Raw genomic sequence first — 24,812 nt, 5'->3', positions numbered from 1 at the left:
AATTTGCTATTATATATTTATTAATAACTGTCTTTCAGCATATACATGTTTATCTGGCAAATTATAACATGAGGTAGCTATCCATTTGTTTCTAGTTTAAACTACAGTATTTTACAATATACCCATATTAACTTTTATTTAACTTAATCTCATATTGTATTACAAGTTACAAAGTAAGTATTTTTATTTAGCCCCTAGTAAATACATCTTTCTTTATTTTGAGAAAGGGTCTTGCCCTGTTGTCCATACTGGAGTACAGTGACACAATCACAGCTCACTGCAGCTCCAACCTTTCAGGTTCAAGGGATCCTCAAATCTCAGTCCCCCAAGTAGCTGGCAATACAGTGCCACCACATCTGACTGATTTTTTTTTTAAGAGATGGGGGTCTCACTATGTTGCCCTGGCTTGTCTTGAACTCATGAGCTCAAGTGATCTGCCCACTTCGGCCTATCAAAGTGCAGGGATTACAGGCCACGAACAACAACGCCTAGCCGAAATACATCTTAAACATGTTAGAATCTTCACTGAGACCACTGCTTGCTCAGAAATGCAGATATGAGGTGAAATCCAAAAATGACTATGGAATATATATATGATTTTATTAAAACATATTTCTTAAAAAGTTATTCCAAACTACAGATGTGAAACTAGTTACTGAATACCAAGTAGCCTAAATAAATTTTAAGATAAGTTGTTTCTGACCCAGATTCATAATGATTTAAAGAACAGTGTGTATAAATAACCAATTATTTCTATTGGTGAAAAAAGTAGTTCAGTATTCTTACAGAGAGATTATGAAAAACTCTTTACCTGGAGGTTTCTGTTAGTGAGAGATTCATCAAGTGTTGTTGCCAACTCTATAGCTCGCTTCTGACTAGAAGGGTCTAAATAATATACCATTTTGGCAGCTAAATGAGAGGGAAATGGGAAATTTATTTCAAGGTAAAACCAACATCTTATCCTCTACTTATTTAAATATAAAAGGCAAACAAGATACATGTGCACCAAGGGTGTGCCACTTTATTAGAAGAATGGGAACAACTACTTGAGACACTGTTATTCAAAAAATAATAATTCTAAGGGGATTAGCTTAACCATCCAAAGTAAGAGAATGATAAGAGTTTTACCACGTATATCTACCCAATAAAATAGAATGTATATGCAAAACATGCACAGTAAAGGAGACTATGAAGAAACACAAGCATTCTAATAATACTTGTCTTTTTGTGGTGGGACCATGATAGTCTTCTTTCTGAAATAAGCAGAATAATTTGGAGGTTGGGGGACTATCCTGTCTTGACAGTGTGAGCCAAAATGCTGAATTCAGGATTCCACAAAGACATACAAAGCTGCTGGGCTTAAGCCAGGTATTTGAAAAGTACTACCTATGTGGTCCCACAAAGGTCAGATTTTGGCTCATTGACACAGACCTTTGCCTTAGGTTTCTCACAAACTGTGAAGATAATTTCAGGTGTTTAGCATTGTCAAGTCTGATACCTACATAAGAATGAGAAATGGAAGAGGATGGTCCTGAGTGAATTTTAAGACCCCAAAGATGAAAGAGGAAATTAAAGAAAGCTCTACCTTCATTTTATGATATACATTCAAGTTCAGTTACACCTGCTTCTTTGTAATGCCAATGCTGAACCAGAAGAGGCTACTGACCTTGATTTGTAGTCATTATTTTGCCGTAAGAAATTTAAAAATGTATAGAAAGCGTGTGTGTGTGTGTGTGTGTGTTCGTTTTTGTTTTGCTTTGAAGCAGGGTCTCATTCATTATGTTGCCCAGACTGGTCCTCAAACTCCTGGGCTCAAGTGATCCTTCTGCTTCAGCCTCCTGAGTAGCTGGGACTACCAGTATGTGCCACTGTGCCCAGCTTAGGAAGCTTATTTAAGCTGCTTGTTTTCATAGGATCACAATGTAACATATACACATTGCCACTTCCATTCTAAAAATGTGTACCTGATATTATTGTTGATTCATTAAAATTACTGAAGTTGTTTTAGAAGGCTAAGAAAGGATAAAATAAAGTGATTACCTGATAATCTGTGTGGCAATGAATCAGAATTCCTTTTCAGAAAAGTTTCATTAAAATTCTTTGGATTCGTTGCTCCAAAAAGACGATTCATTTCTTGTTTTAATACTGTTCTAACTGTATCAGGTAAATCTTTACTTTCACACACTGCTGAATAAATTAAAAATAAAATCTTAGCAGTTGAATACTCTGATAAAGTTTACAAAAGTTGGTTTTTGTTTATGTCTGAGACAGGGTCTTGCTCTATCACCCAGGCTGGAGTACAGTGGCACAACCATGGCTCACTGTAGCCTCAACCTTCCAGGCTCATGCAATCCTCCCACTTCAGCCCCCAAGTAGCTTGTACTTCAGGTGTGCACCACCACACCCGGCCTGTAGGAGTTAATTTAATGATGAGGCCAATGAAACACGGCAATTATATACAAAAACAATCTACTGATAATTTAACATTTGCAAAAAGAGCTTACCTATATAAATCGACTGATTGATCGATTACTGCCACCCAAGCTGGAGTGCGGTGGCACAATCATGCCTCACTGCAGCCTGAACCTCCCAGGCTTCAGTGATCTGCCCACCTCAGCCTCCTGAGAAGCTGGAACCACAGGTGCAAGCTACCATGTCCAGATAACTTTTCTATTTTTTTGTAGAGATGGGGTTTCGCCATGTTGCCCAGGCTGGTCTCAAACTCCTGGGCTCAAGAGATCTGTTTGCCTTGGCGTCCCCAAGTGTTGGGATTGTTGGGCATGAACCATCATGCCCAGCAATATACATTTAAAAGAATATATGTCAGCAGAACAATCTAGTGTTCTAAAGGCATTCAAAGAATTTTATTAACACAAGATTCATTTCCAAAAAGGAACTGTAAGCAAAGTAGATGAAAAAACATGTAGTTTCACAGCCTTCTAAACCCCTAGAGCTGCCCCCCTCAACCTTAAGGTCTGCAAAGCAGCAACCTACCTGGTAAATAGTATCACAGCAACTATGTAATGCTGAAGACAACAAATTTTCCTCACCCTTTCTATCTTCCTCTATACCCAAGTAAGGCACATGTGTTTCAATTAAAAACAAAACAAAATATGGTTGATGTTACTGACCTTTATTTCAGAAACTATGTAAATTGAGCTATCACTATATAATAAACTCCCAATGACCACCAAAGCATTTTCCTGTTAATAAATAGGCTGGGCGCGGTGGCTCACGCCTGTAATCCCAACACTTTGGGAGGCCAAGGCGGGTGGATCACTTGAGATGAGGAGTTCGAGACCAGCCTGGCCAACATGGCGAAACCCCGTCTCTACTAAAAATAAAAAAATTAGCCTGGCATGGCGGTGTGCGCCTGTGGTCCCAGCTACTCAGGAGGCTGAGGCAGGAGAACAGCTTGAACCTGGGAAGCGGAGGTTGCAGTGAGCCAAGCTCATGCCACTGCATTCCAGCCTGGGTGACAGAGTGAGACTCTGTCTCTAAACAAATAAATAAATAAATGCACTGTTGTCATCATATTCCCAGGCCTTGGGATTTAGAGAAAGCAGACCCTAATTCCTCTGGATTGAATCCAAGTTATGCTTTGTTTCATTATCATTTTGGTATAGAGAGTCTGGAGCTTTGAAGTTAGTAGACTTCGGTATGGATCCAGGCTTGGATAAGTCATAACCTCTCTGAACCTATTTCTTGATCTATAAAACTGGAGTGATATCTAATCTGAAAGGTTTACAGTAAGGAAAAGCTACTGTGTAAAAGTGCTAATTATGTAATGGGGTGTAGTCAATAAATCATAGTTACTATTTTTATCACAGTGTGAAAACATTAAGTAGATTTTCCTTATGGCTGGGAACTATGGTGATGGCTTTCAAATTTTCACTTCAATCAGGTATCTGTACTGAGACAAATACATATTCTATATCCATACCTTATGTGAAGCAAAAGTTTCACAGAACACTTACTGTGCGTAACATATGCTGATTTTTTCTACACTATTCTATTTCGATTTTGGGTTTCTGAGTGCTGGTAATGACCCACTATCCTGCCAATGGATCATTAATCTAAGTTTAAAACATATAATGAACTCAGTAGGAAACATCTTCTAAGTGAAATATTCTATACATAATTATTAGTTGAATAATTCACTGACATGCTCTTTGTTGGTTAAATAGCATTTCTTCTATTATTCTATAAAACTGGGTGGTTCAAGTAAATGAGCTATAGTGAAATACTTTAGCTTAACTTATGGCTGTACTTTCAACTTGGTTTTGACAATTTCTCAACACTTGTTTTTCAGTGGAGAAGCAGGAATAGAGAGAGAACAGGAAGCAAAGTAATTAAAATAGGTTACAGCCAACTGCAATGAACATTAATTATCTCAAAAAGTATGTATCTTCTGTACAATAAAAATTATTTACATGGGCCTTGTTGGTTTGCCTGAAAAGCTTTCAGGATACTTTACATGTAGAAAGTATCTGCATAGTTTGTATCATAGTTGATGAAGAGAGGGATAGGCAAGGGATTTTTATGGTTTTCATTATCTTTTTTAACTTGTTTTAATCAGATTAAACAATCTCCCAGAAAAATTAAAACTGCGGAAAAAAAAAACCTCTACAAAATTAGAAGCAAATAACTTCACTAATAGCTGATTCCAAAAGATTTGAGGCCTACTAATTTTCTCCTAAACTTTTCTGGATATTTTCCTGGAAATTACAGTTACAGACAACTAGAATTGTAACTTCCAGGAAAATATCAATTACAAAAAGGATAAAAAAATTCTACTGCAGTAAAACCCAGAATGTCCTATGGAATTCTATGTAATGAAATTTTACGTGTACCTTTAAGAAAATGTCACAGATTATCAGATGTCCATTTACTGCTAAAGACTAGTGGACAGGGGAGAAAAACTCTAAAAAGCCTTTGAACGTGATAAAACTGACAAAAAACATCAAGGCCTCAGGAAAGCAGAAAATCCCCTACTAACTCAATTACCTTCCACGAAAGAGTAATAAGTCTTGAGAATCAAGGAAAAGTAGTAACTGATGGGCGAGAAGGGGAATAAAACTTTTTCTAAGGTGCTTTTGATTTGGGTCTTTTGACATCTTAAACTGGAATGTTTGGTTCATGCTATTAGCTTATTAACAGAACGAATAGATTAAGCAAGCACCAATGGTTAAAACACACAATGAAAAGGTGGCTGATTCTTAGCAAAAGGGACTGCAGGGTTCTCAGGCTAGCTGGCATTGTCAATAATTTGGGTAGAAAATGTTCTTATTTTGTGTGAGGTAATGACTGTTCACAACCTAGTAAGTGATTACAACTCAAAATGGCAAAATAAATGAGAAAATTAAACAAAGCTTAAAAAAATAAAAAATTTTATAATTTAATAAGTATTAAACAAGGTTTAAATAATAAACAATAAATTAGATTATTAAAGAAGGTTGGAGGAGAGATACATAAGTATAAAAAAAATCTCGGGCCGGGCGCGGTGGCTCAAGCCTGTAATCCCAGCACTTTGGGAGGCTGAGACGGGTGGATCACGAGGTCAGGAGATCGAGACCATCCTGGCTAACACGGTGAAACCCCGTCTCTACTAAAAAATGCAAAAACTAGCCGGGCGTGGTGGCGGGCGCCTGTAGTCCCAGCTACTCGGGAGGCTGAGGCAGGAGAATGGCGTGAACCCGGGAGGCGGAGAGAGCTGAGATCCACTCCAGCCTGGGTGACAGCGAGACTCTGTCTCAAAAAAAAAATAAAAATAAAAATAAAAAATAAAAAAAATCTCTGCAGATAAAAGAAAAATGAGTTTAAAACCTAAGTTTCACTGTAGATCAAGGCAGTCAAATAGTGCTAATTTTAAAAGCACTTAGGAGATATAAACATTTAAGAAAATAATAAGACAAATAGAATATATAAGCGCCTATCTTTTACTTAGCACTGACCAGAAATATAATTTAATTGTTTTAAGTCCTAAAACTTTAAAATTTGAAATCATAAAAAAATTTCAAAGGGTATTAAATCATTCTCATAATAAGAAAAGGACAGTGCTCCTATATGGTAAATAATTGCATGTGGCATTGTTTTAAAACAACATATTCTAGAGATTTGGAGGGTGCCAGTAACCATGCTAAAATCCATATTCATTCAGCAAAGTTTCCACAACTGATGAAATAGGTGTGGAGGCACTGTTTTCCTCCATACTCTCCAGAAAGGTGTCTGTGAGGGTTTCTTTGTAAAGAAGCAGTTACAACAGTGTATCTTAACATGACAAATATATTCCTGAAAAATTACTTCTAAATTAAATATTTTTTTAAAGTACCAAATATTTTAGTTAAAGAAACCCTTGGGGTATAAAACAAAGATGCTACTATTTGGATATCTGTATTTTCACGTATGCCTTTATTTTCGATAAAGGCAATGAAGCGGTCTACCCAACTTCTTAAAGGCCTTTGAGAGACAGATCTTTACCACTGCAAATAATCACAACCTAATTTCATTGCCTAAAGTCAGTCAAAATTAGATCACTTTGTAAAGTGATGACGATTTCAGCTGAACACATAGAGCAATGGGAATAGCCAGTATAGATACTCAGTAGTTCTAACTATTAATCATTCTACACCCATGTGTATTTTAATTTTCAGAAACCAACTGTTGAAAGAAAACACTCATGTTAATCGATCTACATACTGATTATAAGCAAATACATTTAAATATGTCACTTTAAATTTGTATTTCTAAAGAAAGTATCTAACTCAAAAGGATTTAGGTTATTTTACTACCTTTCAGGAAAATATGTATAAAGTATATAACAGTGTGTATGTTATTTTTGAAAATGCTTCATTTTGAAAATACTTTACATATACTCCATCTTAACTGAGAATAAATTTAAACTATTATTTATATCCTTAATTTTCTGACCCATGATTGCAAAGTTATTTTTTATACTCCCCTCCCAAAAAAAAACTAAAGAGAAACAAACTACTAAATACACCAATTCTCTTTTACTTTCTATAATATGGTTATATTATTACTTTCATAATTTTTAAAAATTCAGGAAAAATACTTCTACAATTCAGTTTTTGTAACACAAATTATTTTTTGGACAAGTGTAAGTATAATTTAAGTCTAATCTTTCTTGAAAGTCAAAACTATGTTGTTTTTTTTTTGAGACGGAGTCTCACTCTGTTGCCCAGGCTGGAGTGCAGTAGCGTGATCTCAGCTCACTGCCACCTCCGTCTCGCAGGTTCAAGCGATTCTCCTGCCTCATCCTCCTGAACAGCTGGGACTACAGGCATGTGCCACCATGGCCGGCTAATTTTTGTATTTTTTGGTAGAGACGGGGGTTTGCTATGTTGGCCAGACTGGCCTCGAACTCCTGACCTCAAGTGATCCGCCCACCTCAGCCTCCCAAAATGCTGAGATTACAGGTGTGAGCCACTGCACCAGCCAAAATGATGTTCTCAATTGGGATAATTTAGCATTTTTTTGGTGATTGGGATGCCTGATTTAATTTCCTCAGTTTTAAATGTATGGAGTTGGCAATGAGATAGTTAATATTTATTTCCAAATTCTATAGATTATTCTGTTAAAGGTTCTATTTCTCCCCCACCAGTCACTTAAAAATCCAAAAAATAACAATATGACCTGACTACAGGAGTACTTTATTATAAATTTACAGTTTTTATAGTAGAAAGAACAATATGAAGATGTGGGCTGTAGTCACTGTTGTGTTACTAAGTTTCTATCTATGATACCTAGAATAAGTCATCTTTTAAGGTCTCAGATTTTTCCCACTATGAAATGAGAGACCATTACTGTAACATTCTACCATTCAGGGTCTAAAATTCTGTAGTTCTACTTTACAGTAAAACTAATATAAAACTAATTGATCTGATTGCCAAAATATTTGAAGACACAGATAATTGTTTTAAAGTAACAAAAAATGTTATGACTTGAATTGTGCTAAGAAAATATAGTTCATGCAAATTCAGATCTACAATACAGATAAATAAGGAGAAAACAGTCAATTTCAAAGAGTCTTCAATTTTAAAACAATTTACTAAGAAGTTTTACATAACGAAATATGGTTCAAAATTTCAACTTACATGTAACTTTTTAGAAACAGAAACAAAGATGATTCTCAAATATCTGGACTGAATAATTCTATGTCAAAATCAGGTAATACTTGTATCCTTAAAATAAAAACCTTCATCATAAAGAAAATAGCCCTGCTTTTCCCTTAGCTAATTGAATATGCGACAGCTTTAAAATCATTTGGTTTATGATAAACTTGTACAGACCACTTAATACTGTCACTATCAACCACTGTATCAAATACTTAAGTAATGGAAAACAAAAACATACCAGTACTAAAGAGACGAATCATACACTCATGAAGCCAGGGATGACTAGAATCAATAGCAAATGCCCTCTTTACTGATTGTAGCATCAAAAGAAACTTTTCTATAAAAAGAGAAAGTAAGATATATTTTGATCACTGGATAAGAGGCCTCCTTTGGAGGGCCAAGATTTCACAAATAGAAAAAGTAAATTTAGAGTCAATCACATCAGAACCACAAACATATGATTGAGGCAAACGATTTTCCTCAAATTTAGCAACATTAGTTAATATTTTTTACATAACATTCTTTAAGAAAAAGTGTTTTGTGAAATGTAGAAAATTTAGGTGGCATTTAGCAATATTTAAACTAATGACATATAAGCAAAGAAAATTTGAAGTGCATTTCCTAACCTCCTTAATTTCAAAATAAAGCAACCTTTCCCACTACTTAGAAAATTTCATTGTGTGTATTTGAAGGTGTTCTTTTATTTTGTGACAAGTGAAACAGCTTCCCTTCTGTTTGACTGTTCCTCTCCTGTCAATCCATGACTCCTCCTTTCTCCTCTAAAGGTAGAATAGTTACCAAGGTTGTATTTTCAGTCATTCTCTGATCTTTCCCTATGCTATCCCCACTCCCCTTCCCTGTATTTCCCAAGATTCAGTAGTATCTCCACCTGTTAAATGGAAATTTGCACTTCAATACTCAGTCCACTTCCAAGTTTTATCTATAACCACCTCTTTGATAAAACTTTCCTGATTTGGTACCATTTTCCCAATATCAAAGTTCAAAACCCCAATCTCTTCTCCTAATGCCCTTTCCCTTGTCCCCAATACTAAAAAAGCCAAAAATACTGTCATACCTTTGTCATTACCAATTCACACAACTGCAGTGGGTTCCAAATGCTGGGGTCCTTTAGAGGTTAGGACACAGCCAAGAAGCCAACTGAATGGGGCTTTAGATTGCCCTTCCCTAATTTAAGTATAGCAGCTTTTGAATTTTATACTTTGGGGTTCCATTTAAGAATTTTTTTTAAAGGGGGAGTTGTATTAACTGTTAAAAGTTTGAAAATTATTGGACTATTTATTAAACTTATTTTCCACATTATAACATAGTAATTGTGGGAAGTAAAAAATACAGTAAATATTTTAATCACGCGAAATTCTATCAAGAGACAATTTGTTATCTTTTGATCCATTTCTTTCCAGCTACTTCTATATTAAGCACCTATGTAAATATATTAATAAAATTTCAATTTATAGGTAGTTCTGTATCCTATTTTGGAATAATATAGCAACTTTTCCCCAACATCATTTAGTTTTGATAAACATGACCTTTTATTTTTTTTTTGAGACAGAGTCTCGCTCAGTTGTCCAGGCTGGAGTGCAGTGGCCTGATCTCAGCTCACTGCAAGCTCCACCTCCCGGGTTTACGCCATTCTCCTGCGTCAGCCTCCTGAGTGGCTGGGACTACAGGCGCCCAACACCTCGTCCGGCTAGTTTTTTGTATTTTTTAGTAGAGATGGGGTTTCACTGTGTTAGCTAGGACGGTCTCGATCTCCTGACCTCGTGATCCACCCGTCTCGGCCTCCCAAAGCACTGGGATTACAGGCTTGAGCCACCGCACCCGGCCAACATGACTTTTTTTTTTTTTTTTTTTTTTTGAGATGGAGTTTTGTTCTTGTTGCCAAGGCTGGAGTACAATGGCATGATCTAGGCTCACCACAACCTCTGCCTCCCAGGTTCAAGCGATTCTCATGCCTCAGCCTCCTGAGTAGCTGGGATTACAGGCATGCGCCACCACACCCGTCTATTTTTTGTATTTTTAGTAGAGACAAGGTTTCTCCATGTTGGTCAGGCTGGTGTCAAACTCCTGACCTCAGGTGATCCGCCTGCCTCAGTCTCCCAAAGTGCTGGGATTACAGGCATGAGCCACTGCACCCAGCCAAACATGACTTTTTAAATGGATACTCATATAGAGATGTACCATGTTATTCAATTTCCTTTAGTAGGTAAATTGTTTAGTGCAACAACCTTCTCTTTGATCTTATTAAACAGTTTCCCTTTCCTTTAATATGCATCACCTTTGTGATGAACTCTTTTCAATTAACCACTTGGATAATATTAACTCAGTACTCTAAAATCTTATTATCTACTATATATATATTCTAAGCATTCTAAACCTGGAAACCAAGACCCTTCATTATCTTTTACCTGCTCCAGGCAATTCAGACAACCTCAACATTATTTACACACTCCTGTGTTTTCTTAACAGATACTCCTGCCTTCTATGTATCTTTTCCTTTAGAAATATAATCCATCCCTCAAGATCCAGACCCAACATTTTATCTTCTATTTATAACAATAGCTAATAATAGCTAACATTTATTTAATGCTTACTATACACCAGGTACTAGGTCTAAGCTCTGTGTATTAACTAATTTTATCCACACGATTATCAGTTCTTTGAACCATATACATGGTAATTACATCTGACCTGAATCCTAGTTATGTATGTACATCTATCATTGATTCTAATATCCTGAAAGAAGTGATCGTATCACTACATCTCCCTACACATTCTGTTTATAGCAGGCATTTCTCTGAGAAAGCTGTGTTGGCATTTGCTAAATAATCGTACAGTGGTAAGGCTATCACAGTTGGGTGACTATACCTAAGAAATACAGTGATCAGTTTTATCAGGGCCACTGTACCCTAATTGCCTACCTTTCCTAAAGTAAATCTCAAAGGCAAAAAGATGAGTCTCTATCTTGTTCTTCACCAAGTTCTTCAACGGTGTTAAAAATTTAATAGCTTCTTCCAATGGAGTTTCAACCTAACAAAAATAAAAGATATTATACAAATGAAAGTAAGGTTCTTGGGGAATGTGATTTTATTCTACTAAAAATTCTTATTTTTTAAAAATAAAACCACTTACCAGTCACCCAGAAAAATACTGTCATATTTTAACCTCCCATAACCTAAACAAAGGGGATTTTGAATTCTAGAATTCTTAACTGATTTTTAACCCCAGATACTATATTATTGCTGGATAGAAACTATCCAAAAAGAAGGAAGTAGATAAAATAGAACCAGAGAAAGAAAGACAGAAAGAGAAACAGGTCAGATAGCCAAGGGGGAAAAAAGAAGAGATGTGAACTAGGATAGGAGAAGTACAAAGGACACTATAGAGACCATGACAGAATGAATGAATGTTCTTTATAATTCAAACAAAGTGAAGTATAATCAAGCTATTCAAAATCATACACTATCCATTCTGTCTTGCTTTGTTCTATAAATTCTACAGGAATTCATATTTATTCAAATGACATGAATATTGAGGTGGCATTTTAAAATATTAGTATTTATAGAACTGTGTTCCTACCAATTTTTTATTAATTACATAAATGTCATGGTAATTATATACTTGTAATCATTACTAGGCAGGTATAATGCAATTGTGCTACTATTCTACTCCTGGACTGAATATTGAGACAAGATTATTCCCTGTCTTATCTCAGGTAGGGCTGGAGACCACCACCATATTTATCAGAAGGGCACTGAACATCTGGATTCTATATCTGCCTTCCCTCATCACAGAGGCAGGAACAATTTACCCTAATGGAAAATGAATTTGCATATCTGGTCAATGTGCCTCTGTCAGTACAGTAATTGTGGTTTCACCAAAACAGCTTCTGGGCAAGAAAAATTGTTTCACTGCATTAAAAACAAAAAAAAGAAAAGCAATGAAGTGAATTCTATGGGACTCACCATGTCCTAGTGTGTAAAGCAGTTGGCCTTACATGACAATAAAATAACCGATTAAAAGCCCAGCTCCAGTGCCAGAATGTTTTCTTTTGAAGGATACATGTTCTAAACCAGAACCAGAAATTAATATATGGCTCTGTCACTCTAATAACTATGGATTCAGGAACCAAGAGATAGAGGAGAAAATAAAGGCCCTCATAGGTATGACTTCCCCACACATTTGCACATATTTTACTTCTTGCTCCCATGACTCCATATTCTACTATATAGGAATTTCTGGTACAAGGGGAGAAATATTTGTATCAGAGAAAGGCAGAGAACTGGAAACCAAACCTGCCACCTAGCCGTATCATGCTTTCATGCCTCTAGGGTACAGATTGAAATGAGGGTCAGTGTACTGACCAGGGTAATTTGCTATCACAGAGATATGGCTGCTATTACAAAGGTAAACAAGGACTATAGGGCAGGTGAATCAATACAAGTATTTATATTTAGTTAAATCAAGTACTTGAACTTGGAGAGAGGAAACAGATAAATTAATTCTGTCTCCAACTTTAATAAACAAGAACATATTCCCCCAAAGGAGATCTGGGTTGGGTTTGATATTGCGATATGTAGTCTCAGTCTCTGTTTACCTCTCATAGATAAGACTTTGTCAGGGTAAATCTAAGTGTTTAAATATACATAGATAACCACAAGAAATCTTACACTCTATATTTACTCATACATCGTGCAGAACAAGGTTTTATATATACATGGAAGCAGGTAATCAGAAATGCAAGTCTAAAATCAGTATTTCAGGAAAAAAACGTCAAAATATCCCTTGAAAATCCTTTAAGCTGAAGAAAGGCAGATATAAAAATATAAATACTTTGTATTACGTGTATGCAAACCATGTTTTCAATGCCAAATTAACAATCATCATAGCAAGATGTTCACACCAAGATAAGCACAAAAGAACTGAAATGAACTGTGGCAGTCATGCCTCCCATCTCACAGTCAGTTGGGGTCCAGCGTTCACTGAGAGAAATACTGGATAGAATTAACCATCATTATGCATACTATTCTTTGTCTCCCTTAAAGAAAAAATTACATCCAGTCACGAAGAGTTGAATTCACTTAGGTTAAATGCATGTAGGATAAGACTGCACTGCACTTAATGGGCAATTTAAGACACTTCCAAGGGCAATTTTAATCATATGCAATTTTTAAATTTATAAACTAACTTGAAATCTAGTCCTCATATTAGATATGTTGTAAAGGAGTATATCTCTCTAGCATAGCAGCTCCCAGCACAGCAACAAAAAGTTTAAAATGATTCAACTTTTTAAAGAAAGAATACTGTACTAAGGAACCACAGCCTTTGGAAGGAAAAGTGTATATACAACAGGGAAAAAAAATGCTAGGCTGGGTACGGTGGCTCACACCTGCAATCCCAGCACTTTGGGAAGCTGAGGTGGGCATATCACTTCAAGTCAGGAGTTCGAGACCAGCCTGGCCAACGTGGTGAAACTCTGTCTCTACTAAAAAATACAAAACAATTAGTGGGCGTGCTGGCATGTGCCTGTAATCCCAGCTACTGGAGAAGCTGAGGCAGGAGAATCACTTGAACCTGGGAGGCGGAGTCTTGCAGTGAGCTGAGATCACACTACTGCACTCCAGTCTGGGCGACAGAGTGAGATTCCGTCTCAAAAAAAAAAAAAAAGCTGAGTGAAGGCAAGGAGGAACATAGGATGACTGCTACAAAAGGGAATTCATAAATACCAACTCATGCCTCATGGTAAGTTGGAGAAACAAGTGATACAGCTTCTGCCAAGACCTGAGATTTATACTCAGTTGACTGAATGCTGACCTTACTAATTCCCATTTTCCTTTTCTCCTTCTTTACTGGAACTACTGCTAATTTAATAATGCTTTAATTTTATTTTATATAGTCATGTGCTACATAACGATGTTTTGGTCAACAATGAACTGCATAAGTGGTCCCATAAGATTATAATGCCCTATTTTTAGGGCATTTTAGTAACACACCTACTTACCATGTATCACAATTGCCTACAGTATTCAGTACAGTAACATGCTATACAGGTTTGTAGCCTAGAAGCAATCAGCTATACCATATAGCCTAAGTGTGTAGTAGACTTTACCATCGAGGTTTGTGTACATATACTCTATGATGTTCGCATAACAATAAAATCACCCAAGCCGGGTGTGGTAGCTCAAACCTGTAATTCCAGCACTGTGGGAGGCTTAGGTGGGTGGATCCCTTGAGCCCAAGAGTTTGAGACCAGCCTGGGCAACATGGTAGAATCCCATCTCCATAAAAATAAAAATAAATTAGCCAAGTGTGGTGGTGAGCACCTGTAGTGCCAGCTTCTCTGGAGGCTGACGTGAGAGGATCAGTTGAGGCCAGGAGGAAGAGGCTGCAGTGAGCCAAGATCATGCCACTGCACTCCAGCCTAGGTGACAAAGTGAGACCCTGTCTCAAAAAACACAACAGAAAGCAACAAAATCACCCAAGCATGCATTTCTCAGAATGTATCCCTGTTAAACGACGCATAACTGAATATTATCCTGAATTGGTGACACTAAATTTGCCATTTACCACATAGAAGAAAGCTGAAATACAGGATCACCAAAAAAAGGAGGGGCTGAGGGGTGGGGGAGACACTATATACCATAGAGCCAGACTTGGCAGGCAGCTCTTAAAATAACCTACAAAGCCACTCCTAGTTATGATGGCTTGGTATAATTTGACATTGTTACCACATTGAAGATCTTGGTAAGTATAGATGCTTTTAGACAGAGGCATCTTGGAGGAAGTCAGCTGAAGAAGAAAAGGGTCTTATGTACCTAACAGGTAATAATAATATGTACTGAGGAGCAGTTCACGAAAAAGGGTACCTTGCACTAAGCTTCTTCCAAACAAAGCAGTCAAAAGCACTGTTTGTAGCCATTACTTTGTTCTCAGACTCTACAATCTAATTATATGGCTACAAATAATTAGACCACAGGTTGTTGTCTGGCTTGAAGGCAATTATGACACCCTGGACACAAGGAAAACCTAACAGTCTTTAAGGAAATCTAGTACAAGAATTCCGCTCTGTAGGTGTACTCTTTATTAAACAGTAACTAAATAATCAAAAGAGATCCTCTCCTTAAGAAATACATGAAAACATGAAGAGGTATAATGAAAAATGTCATTAAGGAAAGTCATGGGATAAAGGGAAAAGCAAGTAGACAAAGTGATGACGGCAGCAGGCAGGCAGTGAAGGTGGTAAAAGTAGTAGTAATAAAGAAAGTAGGGGCATAAAGATGGAAGGTCTAAAGTTTAAGGCCTATGCCCTGAATGATTGAAATTCTCCGAGGTCTGAAAGGTCCATTTTCTTTGCTTTCTTGCTTCCCTGTGTAGTCTTCCAATAAATTCCCAAGAATAAAAAGGTATTGTGTTTGTTCCTAGCAGGTATACAATTATTTGTAAAAAGATGTCAATAAATCCTTGTAGAATCCAACTGGATTTTTCTATATTTCGTGTGTGTGTGTGTGTGCGCTATTTTTCTTTTCTTTTTTTTTTTAAGAGACAGTCTTGCTGTGTCTCCCAGGCTGGAGTGCAATGGCTATTCACAGGCATGATCATAGCTCACAGCGTTACTGCAGCCTGAAACTCCTAGATTCAAGTGATCCTCCCACCTCAGCCTCCAACACAGTTAGAACTATAGGCACATGGCTATATTTCACATAGCAATATTACTATGTCTATGTGATATTACTGTCTACCTGCTCTGGTGAACAGAATTCTAAACATATTCTCCAACTCTATTTGTTTGGCATTATAATTTTCCTTGGTGGCATTATAATTTATAATTTGTTTGGCATTATAATTTTCCTTACTGGTGAGGCTAAAATTAAAGTCTGGGGCGATTGCTTACTATATTGCTTTAACATAACAAATTATGCAATTATTTTCACACAAAGCACGAAGATGTCTAGGGTCAGAAGAAAGGACAAAGGAATGTTATTAATCAAAATGGTTCATGTAACAATGAATACCTTGGTTTCAGCTTAATGGTTAAAACCAGCAGGTCAGATTTTGGCCTGGGGAAAATATTTACGGCCTTAGGCTAGAAAAGAAATAATGTAAACTGACAACATAGGTAAGTGGGAGATACACATATAGTCCTCAGTTTTTAACTAACTCAATTTAGCCTAGACATAAAAACTTGCATGTTACCACTGTAACAGACACTAGATGCTTTACATATATATTTTTTTCTCCAGTTCTAAATAAGAATTTTCTTAGTTCCATTTTATAGATGAAAAAACCATCAGAGAGGTTAGACAAAGTGTCCAAGGGCACACAGTGAAAATATAAGAGCTAACATCTGGACCCAGATCAGAATGACTCAAAAGCCAAAATTTTTTTCTGCCATACTATACTACATGACTTTGGAACAGGATCATTATCTCAAGTTTTAAACATGAAACACGATAAGAAACAAAATATGAAAGAAAGAATACTAAAAAATAAAATAATTTTTGGCTCTAAAATCTGTAATCACATTGATCAAATAAAGCAGTATGAAAGTGACAACTGCTGGTCATAAAATGTCACTCAATTGTGCTGAACACTACTATTAAGTACCTTGGCCAATTTCTCTGGAATAAGTTCTTCTTTTGGACCTCCAATTTCCTCATCATCATCATCCTTCTTCTTTTTCTGATTTCTTTGCTGCTTTTCTTTTTCTGCATTTTTTTTCTCTTCTTCTATCTGGGCTTTCTTTTGAGCTCTTCTTTGTTTATTACGTAACTTCTTTAGCTCTTTGTCAGACATGTTTGCTGCAGGCAATAAGTTAATAAAATTAACAAGCATGTTAATCAGATTAGTAATTTTAAGTATTATTTGATATTACCAAACTCCCATTAAAAAATATTGCATGAGGCTGGGCATGGCGTCTCATGCCTGTAATCCCAGCACTTTGGGAGGCCGGGGTGGGCAGATAACCTGAGGTCAGGAGTTCAAGACCAGCCTGGTCAACATGGTGAAACCCCGTCTCTACTACAAATACAAAAATTAGTGAGGTGTGGTGTGCGCTTGTAATCCCTGCTACTCAGGGGGCTGAAGTAGCATAATTGCTTGAACCCAGGAGGCTGCAGTGAACCAAGATCACACCACTGCACTCCAGCCTGGGAAACAAGAGCGAAACTCTGTCTCAAAAAACAAATTAAAAAAAATGTTAATGGTATGGACGTAAATGTCCCTATATGTACATAGACCTTTTATTTATTTATTTTTGAGACAGAGTCTCACTCTGTCACCCAGGCTGGAGTGCAGTAGCACAATATCGGCTTACTGCAACCTCTGCCTCCCAGGTTCAAGCAATTCTCCTGCCTGAGCCTCCCGAGTAGATGGGATTAACAGGCACGCGTGACCATGCCCGGCTAATTTTTGTATTTTTAGTAGAGACGGGGTTTCACCATGTTGGTCAGGCTGGTCTCAAACTCCTGACCCCCTGATCCGCCTGCCTCGGCCTCCCAAAGTGCTGGGATTACAGGCGCCAGCCACCACGCCCAGCAGTAGGTAGCCTTTTAATGGTTCAACATCAGATAGGAAACAATGGAACCACTTCAGAAAACTTTCTTGAAACCACATGGGATATGCATGTAAACAAATGATCACAGCAAAACATACAAGTTAAACAGCAATATCAAAGTATTTGCAATCTATGAATATAACAAGCTGTTGCGTATCTCTATGGCTTCAGAGGACTATGCTCTCTTATTATGCCTTCTCTAACCTGGCCAAACAATTATTCATTCTCTCTGTGCTGCCACTACGGCTAATATATTTTGCTTGTCACAATAGTTTGTTTATACAGTTGTCTCTCTTTTAAGCTATGAGCTCTCTGGTAAAGGAGATCCTGTGTCATTTGTAACCTTTTTATTTTCATGGCCTAGCAGCATGCTGAAACATACAAACAACACTCAAATATTTGTTAACAGAATAAATGAATAACTCTACAGTAAATTAAAAATTTAATATTGAAAATTAACAATATCCCTAGAAGTATAAACTATCGAATGTCTCAAAAGACTGGAAATCACTGACAAATATGCTACAATATAGTGAAAAATTTATATTATTTTGATTTCAAGGAACAAACTTGAAAGCTACAAGCTCATCTAGTATTTGGATAATATCTGTTAATATTGAGAAATGAAAAAAGTCATTCCAAAATACACTACCACTGTGGTGATTTCAAAATATGCCCTCAAGTTCTTCCTTTAAAAAGGCAGACCCTATTTCCCCTTCCCTTAAACATGGGCTACATTTAGTGACTCATGTGTGAGGAATAACATGTACTATCCACCAAGGTATATAACATTAATATTAGGACATAAATGGTCTATAGGTTCCTCCTTGCTTTCTCTTGGATCATTCAGAGGACGCCAGCTCCTCTATTATGAGGAAACTCAATCAATCTTATGGAAAGACCAATGTGTGGCCAAGAACTGATGCCTCTGGCCATGAGAGTAAGCCATCATGGAAGGAGATCCTCCAAGCCAAGTCGATCCTTCAGATGCTCCAGCTGGCAACTTTCTTTTTTAAAATACAAATAGAGACAGGGTCTCACTATGTTGACAAAGCTGGTCTCGAACTCCTAGACTCAAGCAACCCACCTGCCTCAGCTTCCCAAAGCATTAGGACTACAGGCATGAACCACCATGCCCAGCCAACATCTTGACTTCAACAGCCTGAGAGACCCAGAGTCTTCAGAAACATACAGCTAAGTGACTTCTGGATTCCTGACACACAGTAACAGTCAGATAATAAATGGTTGCTATTTAAAGCTGCTATGTTTTTGAGTAATTTGTTTTGCAGCAATAGATAAACAATATAAATTTTGGTATCTGGACATGAGATACTGCTGTAACAAAAACCTAAAATGTGGGAGTAACTTTGGAGTGAGAGTTGCAAAAGGTGGACACTTTGAGTAGGGCTTTAGTGGAAGTTGGAAGAGCCTTGGACTATTCATAGAAGTCTAGACTTGGAGGAGGCTGCAGGTGAGTCCTTAAAATGAAGTGAAGGATATGTTATAGCCACAGAGTAGCAGAAAGTTTAGCAACAGTGTTATAAAATGTGTCAAATGAACTCAGTGAGCTAACTAACTAACTGAAGGGATTTTCAGGCAAAGTGCCCAGGAAAAATGGAAGAGGAAAAAGAAACTAAAGAAAAGAGACAGGGGCTTGATGGTTTTGAAAACTCTGAGTCTCTCCAGAAATGGCTTGCTGGGCAAAGATCAAACCCAGGGAATTGTCAGGAAAATACGTCAAGAGGGAAGGCAAAGGGCTTGCCATTATAATCTTTTGTTACTCAGAATATGGTGGTGCCTCACTAGTTAGTCTGAAGAAAGGCTCTCTAAAAATTTTAAGAGTATGACTCACAGATTCTCTCAAACAATAAAACTTCTAAGAAACTTAAGGGTGTTCTCCCCTCCATAGAAGCTCAAGGTACACGTGGATTCCAGTAAGACTCACGAAAGATTCATGATGTTTATTCTATGGGCAGAAATAGTAAATCTGGATGGAAAAGAACGACAGCACAAAGTGAAAAGAGGTCTTTAGACTCACAACATTTTACTGGCCGGAAGAATACTGAAAAACTACTCAGTTGCAAACAAATGTTAATTTCAAAAAGAAAAAAAGGATAATTCAGAAAGTGGAAGCAGGAACTCAGAGGGCAGGGGCAAGAGCCACGGAAAATTATTCCAGTCTTGGGTTCTCATCAAAGAACTATTAAGCCATGCCCCACTGGACTTGAAGATGGACGCAGTAACTCCTGTGTGCCTCCTAATAATGTCTACAGTGGTTGTCCTATGCCTGTCTCATTTTATATTGGGTGTGTAGTTGATAAATAACTTGTAATTTTAGTTCACAGGATTTCATATTAAAAGAACTATAATTGAAAAGCCACACTTAAGGTTAAAAATAAAAAATAAAACACTTATACTCAAGGAGCTGCTTCAGTACCTGTACCTGATTTACATGACAAGATTCTGAACTTTAAGCTAATGTTACAATGGGATAGACTTCTGAAAGCCTTGAAAAGGCTAACTATATTTTGCATATAAGAATAATGTAAGCTGGGCGTGGTGGCTCATGCCTGTAATCCCAGCACTTTGGGAGGCCAAGGCAGGAGGATCACTTGAGCTCAGGAGTTTGAGAACAGCCTAGGCAACATAGCAAGACCCCACCTCTACAAAGAATTTTTAAATTAGTTGGGTGTAGTGGCATGTGTCTGTAGTCCTACCTACATGGTAGGCTGAGGTTGGGGGATTGGCTGAATCCAGGAGTTTGAGGCTGCAATGAGCTATGTCTGAGTCTCTGCACTCTAGCCTGGAAGACAGAGTGAGACCCTGTCTTAAAATTTAAAACAAACAAACAAAAAACCCAAAACGATAATCTAACCAAAATGCAGACAACGACAGTTAAAATTATGTCTACAAATTCTTCCATTCTACTCCCCTCAAATAGGTTGTGCTTGGTGACTCTCTTCTGACCAATTAGAATATGAAGGAAGTAATGGCGTGATATCAGGTGAACAGAACATTAAAAAGGTGTTGTAGCTTCTGCCTTTCTCTGTCATCATTAGCTACCATGTCTTCAGAAACTAGAAACTCTACAAAGAGACTAAAAACTAAGGTCTCATGCCAACAGCCAGGTTGAGTAAGTCATCTAGGAAATGGATCCCTTCAGTCCTAGCCAAGCCTTCCAGGGATGGCAGGCCCATCCAAAATCTCAACTACAACTTCATGAGAGACCCTGAGTCAGTGACTTAGACACTTCTGAATTCCTGACCCAAAAAAAGGGTTATTTTAAGCTGCTAAATTTAGGGATTAATTTATGATGCAGCAATAGATAACATATAGCCAACGAAAACAAATGCATTATTTATCTTTTTCCTAGCAAAGAATCCCGTAATACTAAAAACAAAAAGCAAAAAACAAAAAAATTCTGATAGAGACCAAAAAATTACATTCTGGAAACACAAAACTATAAATGGATGGCAACATAAGCACTGATCTTTTTAACGACTGGTAAAATAATTGCTACCAATTGTAGCCTTGCTACATGATAGATACAATGCATACCTTGAATTTTTTTTCTTTCTTTTTTTCTTTGAGACAGGATCTCACTCTGTCACCCAGCCTGGAGTGTAGTGGCGAACATGGTTCACTGCAGCTCTGACTTCCACGGCTCAAATGATCCTTCCACTCCTGCCTCCTAAGCAGCTAGAACTGCAGGTCCTCACCACTATGCCTGTTTTGTTTGTTTGTTTGGTTGGCTGGTTGGTTGGGTTTTTTTTGTATTTATAGAGACAGAGTTTCACCATGTTGCCCAGGCTGGTCTCGGACTCCTGGACTCAAATGAACCACCTGCCTTGGCCTCCAAAAGTGCTGGGATTACAGGTGTGTGCCACTGCACCCAGCCCATATCCCATACATTGTATTTCATTTGATGTCCTCAACAACCTCATGAATTAGAGTATAATATTATTTTACATATGAGAAAACTGAGGTTTCAGAGGAAAATAACTCAGTCATGGTAAAAGGCAGAGCAAGGATGTAAATCTACTTCACTTGGACTCCAAAGTCTAGGCTTCTTCTATGCTATACTAAACTCCAGATGATTAAAAAGCCAAATGTAGGTCGGCATGGTGGCTCATACCTGTAATCCCAGCACTCTGGGAGGCCGAGATGGGTGAATCACCGGAGGTCAGGAGTTTGAGACCAGCCCGACCAACATGGAGAAACCCTGTCTCTACTAAAAATACAAAAATTAGCCGGGAGTGGTGGCACATGACTGTAATCTCAGCTACTCAGGAGGCTGAGGCAGGAGAATTGCTTGAAACCAGGAGGCGGAGGTTGCAGTGAGCCAAGATTGTACTGCACTCCAGCCAGGGTGAAAAGAGTGAAACTCCATCTCAAAAATAAATAAATATTAAACTTTATCATGAAGCATTAGAAGTACTACCTCTATAGAAAATAAGGCAGCAAGTACACTTTTGTTCCTACTAATCACCACTGTTTCAGCAACTCCAACCAGACCAGAAGACATAAGGGGAAAGGTATAAACACTGAAAGAAATAAAACTACTGCCATTTACAGATTAACATAATGGCCTACATAGAAAATTTTCAAAAATCAACTGAAAAATGAATCAACCTAATATCAGAAACCTTCTGGAAGACAAGCTAATTCTACCATGTATGCATAAGCAAAAATCTGCATGTAAAAACATGAAAATTCTGAAGACAGTGTTAGATTGAGAAAAATGGATCATAACAACAGAAACCTATCTGTGTATTGATGTCAATAACCATGTAGTTTTAATTATATCTTTAATATATGTTAGACCAAGAAACCATGCCTATGACCTACTAAATTATTTTTCCAGAATTTATTATGATAAAGATAGCATTTGAAATCAGTGGGGAATACAAAAACCTATTCAATAAATATTACTGAGGAGTTAGCAGTCTATTTTGGGGAAGAAGGGAGGTGGAAAGCCACCCTCCACCTTACAAAGTATATAAAAATTAACTCCAAATATTTAAAGAGCCAAATCTAAAAATTGCAAAGCAGAAGTATTAGAAGAAAAACACAGAAGATATTCATAAATATATTTTAAATTTTTAAGTAGAAAAAGCCTTTCTAAGCAAGACCTAGAAGCCACAAAAAAAGACTAAGTATTAAAAATTAAAAATTGTATATAATGAAAGGTACTATTCTTAAAGGATAAAACCTAAGTGAAAAAAAGAAAATATATAATCCACTCCATTAAATATCTAGAAATTGGCCAAACATAGTGGCTTATGCCTGTAATCCCAACAATTTGGGATGCCAAGGCAGGAGAATCACTTGAGCCAAGGGGTTCAAGACAAGCCTCAGCAACACGGCAAGACCATGTCTCTACAAAAATAAATTAGCTGGGTACAGTGGCATGTACCTGTAGTCCCAGCTACTCAGAAGGCTGAGGTGGGAGGCCAGCTACTCAGGAGGCTGAGGTGGGAGGATTGCTTGAGCCCAGGAGCTCAAGGCTTCAGTGAGCTATGATCACATTAGTGGACTCCAGACTGGGCAATAGTATGAGATCCTGTCTCAAACAAAACAAAACAAAATATATAAATTGTAAACTAGATATTTTGCCCAACATACAAAAATGTAAAGGAACATTTCAGAGCTGGCAATAATGTAAAATAAAAGAAAATCTCAATATCCATGTGGGTGGTAATAAAAACTGATGAACCCTTTATCTCAAATTCTCATACTTTTCAATCCATCAATTTCCGCTTTTAATAATCCATGCTAAATAAATATGCACATGATTATGTACAAGGACATTTACTATAGTACTATAATGGTGAAAAAATTCACATAGATTCCTACATAGTCATTAAAATGTTAACAGTGAAAATAATAATTATGATTTGCAGACATGGAGCAATACTATTAAATGGGGTAAAAAGTCCAAATTGCAGAACACTGAGTATGATATAAACCCAATTGTGGACTAAAGAAAAATAAACAAGAAACCCTGCAAAGAACCATCCTGAAATGCATGTGTATATGTACACACAAAACTCTGGAAACTGTAGTTGTGCATAAAGGGGACTGGTCCTTTCACAGGGATAATTGCTGGAATGAATAATGGGTGGGAGAAAAGTGAAAGGGGATCTTCGTATTTGCTAAGTATATTTCTGTATTAATAGTCTCAGCTTTGAAAAGTTAATTGTGTATTATTTGTATAATTTGAAGAAGAGAAGGAAGGAGGCAGAAGAATAAAAAGAAAGAAAAACAAAAGAAGCCAGAGGGTCATAGCTCTCAACTTCAACTGTAAATTGTCCAGCAGATTCTTCTTACTGGTGTTTTCTTTTAAGTTGAAGCAACACCAACAGGTAGAAAGAGATTCAAGTGATATCTGTACAAAGGCCTCAGTATGTGACCTTAGAAATTTCTGAACTGTCCGTAGGCAACAAGAAGTAAAAATTAATGACAATTAGCAAAATAATTCAAAAACTCTTTAGCAGGAAGAAGGATACAGAAATTAGCCAATCATATCCTCAAAAAAGGAATAAGCTCAGAAGAAAAAAAAAATCTAGCACAGTTTTTATACAACATTTTTGCCATGAGTAAGTCACAAAATTTATACTTTTCTACATATGAGATCACTCATTCTCAGGTTCTTCCCCAAATAACTGTCTAAGGAAGACTTCTCCCTAGTCATTCTGATACCCTGCTATAAAAATCGTACATTAAAAATGGGTCAAATGATAAGTCACTGTGCAATTTTCCTAGCTTTATCCCAAGCTGGTTTTTAATGTTCAAGCAATATTCATATTTAGTAAGTTAATTATAAATTACTATTAAAAAAGGAATAGGCCGGGAACAGTGGCTCATGCCTGTAATCCTAGCACTTTAAGAGGCCAATCCCAGCACTCTGGGAGGCCGAGGTAGGCGGATCACTTGAGGTCAGGGGTTCGAGACCAGCCTGGACAACATGGTGAAACCCTGTCTCCACTAAAAACACAAACTTAGCCAGGCGTGGTGGTGGGCACCTGTAATCCCAGCTACTCGGGAGGCTGAGGCAGGAGAATCGCTTGAAAGCGCGAGGTTGCAGTGAGCCGAGATCATGC

At 37.3% G+C, this 24,812-nt stretch overlaps 1 protein-coding gene across 1 annotated transcript in view; it reads right to left on the bottom strand.

Annotated features, from left to right (window-relative positions):
- The window catches only part of NAA15 (N(alpha)-acetyltransferase 15, NatA auxiliary subunit), a 95,880-nt gene that overhangs the window by 36,411 nt on the left and 34,657 nt on the right, over nucleotides 1-24,812 (bottom strand). The window contains exons 12-16 of the mRNA XM_011944650.1: nucleotides 16,761-16,954; nucleotides 11,078-11,186; nucleotides 8,377-8,475; nucleotides 2,041-2,187; nucleotides 812-909 (exon numbers count right to left, since the gene is read on the bottom strand). Coding sequence (XP_011800040.1) covers nucleotides 812-909; nucleotides 2,041-2,187; nucleotides 8,377-8,475; nucleotides 11,078-11,186; nucleotides 16,761-16,954 — 647 coding nt within the window. The remainder of the gene's footprint in view (nucleotides 1-811; nucleotides 910-2,040; nucleotides 2,188-8,376; nucleotides 8,476-11,077; nucleotides 11,187-16,760; nucleotides 16,955-24,812) is intronic.

The sequence above is a fragment of the Colobus angolensis genome, unplaced genomic scaffold (assembly GCF_000951035.1).
Source record: "Colobus angolensis palliatus isolate OR3802 unplaced genomic scaffold, Cang.pa_1.0 Scaffold235, whole genome shotgun sequence".
Lineage (NCBI taxonomy): Eukaryota > Metazoa > Chordata > Mammalia > Primates > Cercopithecidae > Colobus > Colobus angolensis.
Note: the sequence above shows the minus strand (reverse complement) of the source record. Positions and strands in the feature narration are given on the sequence as shown.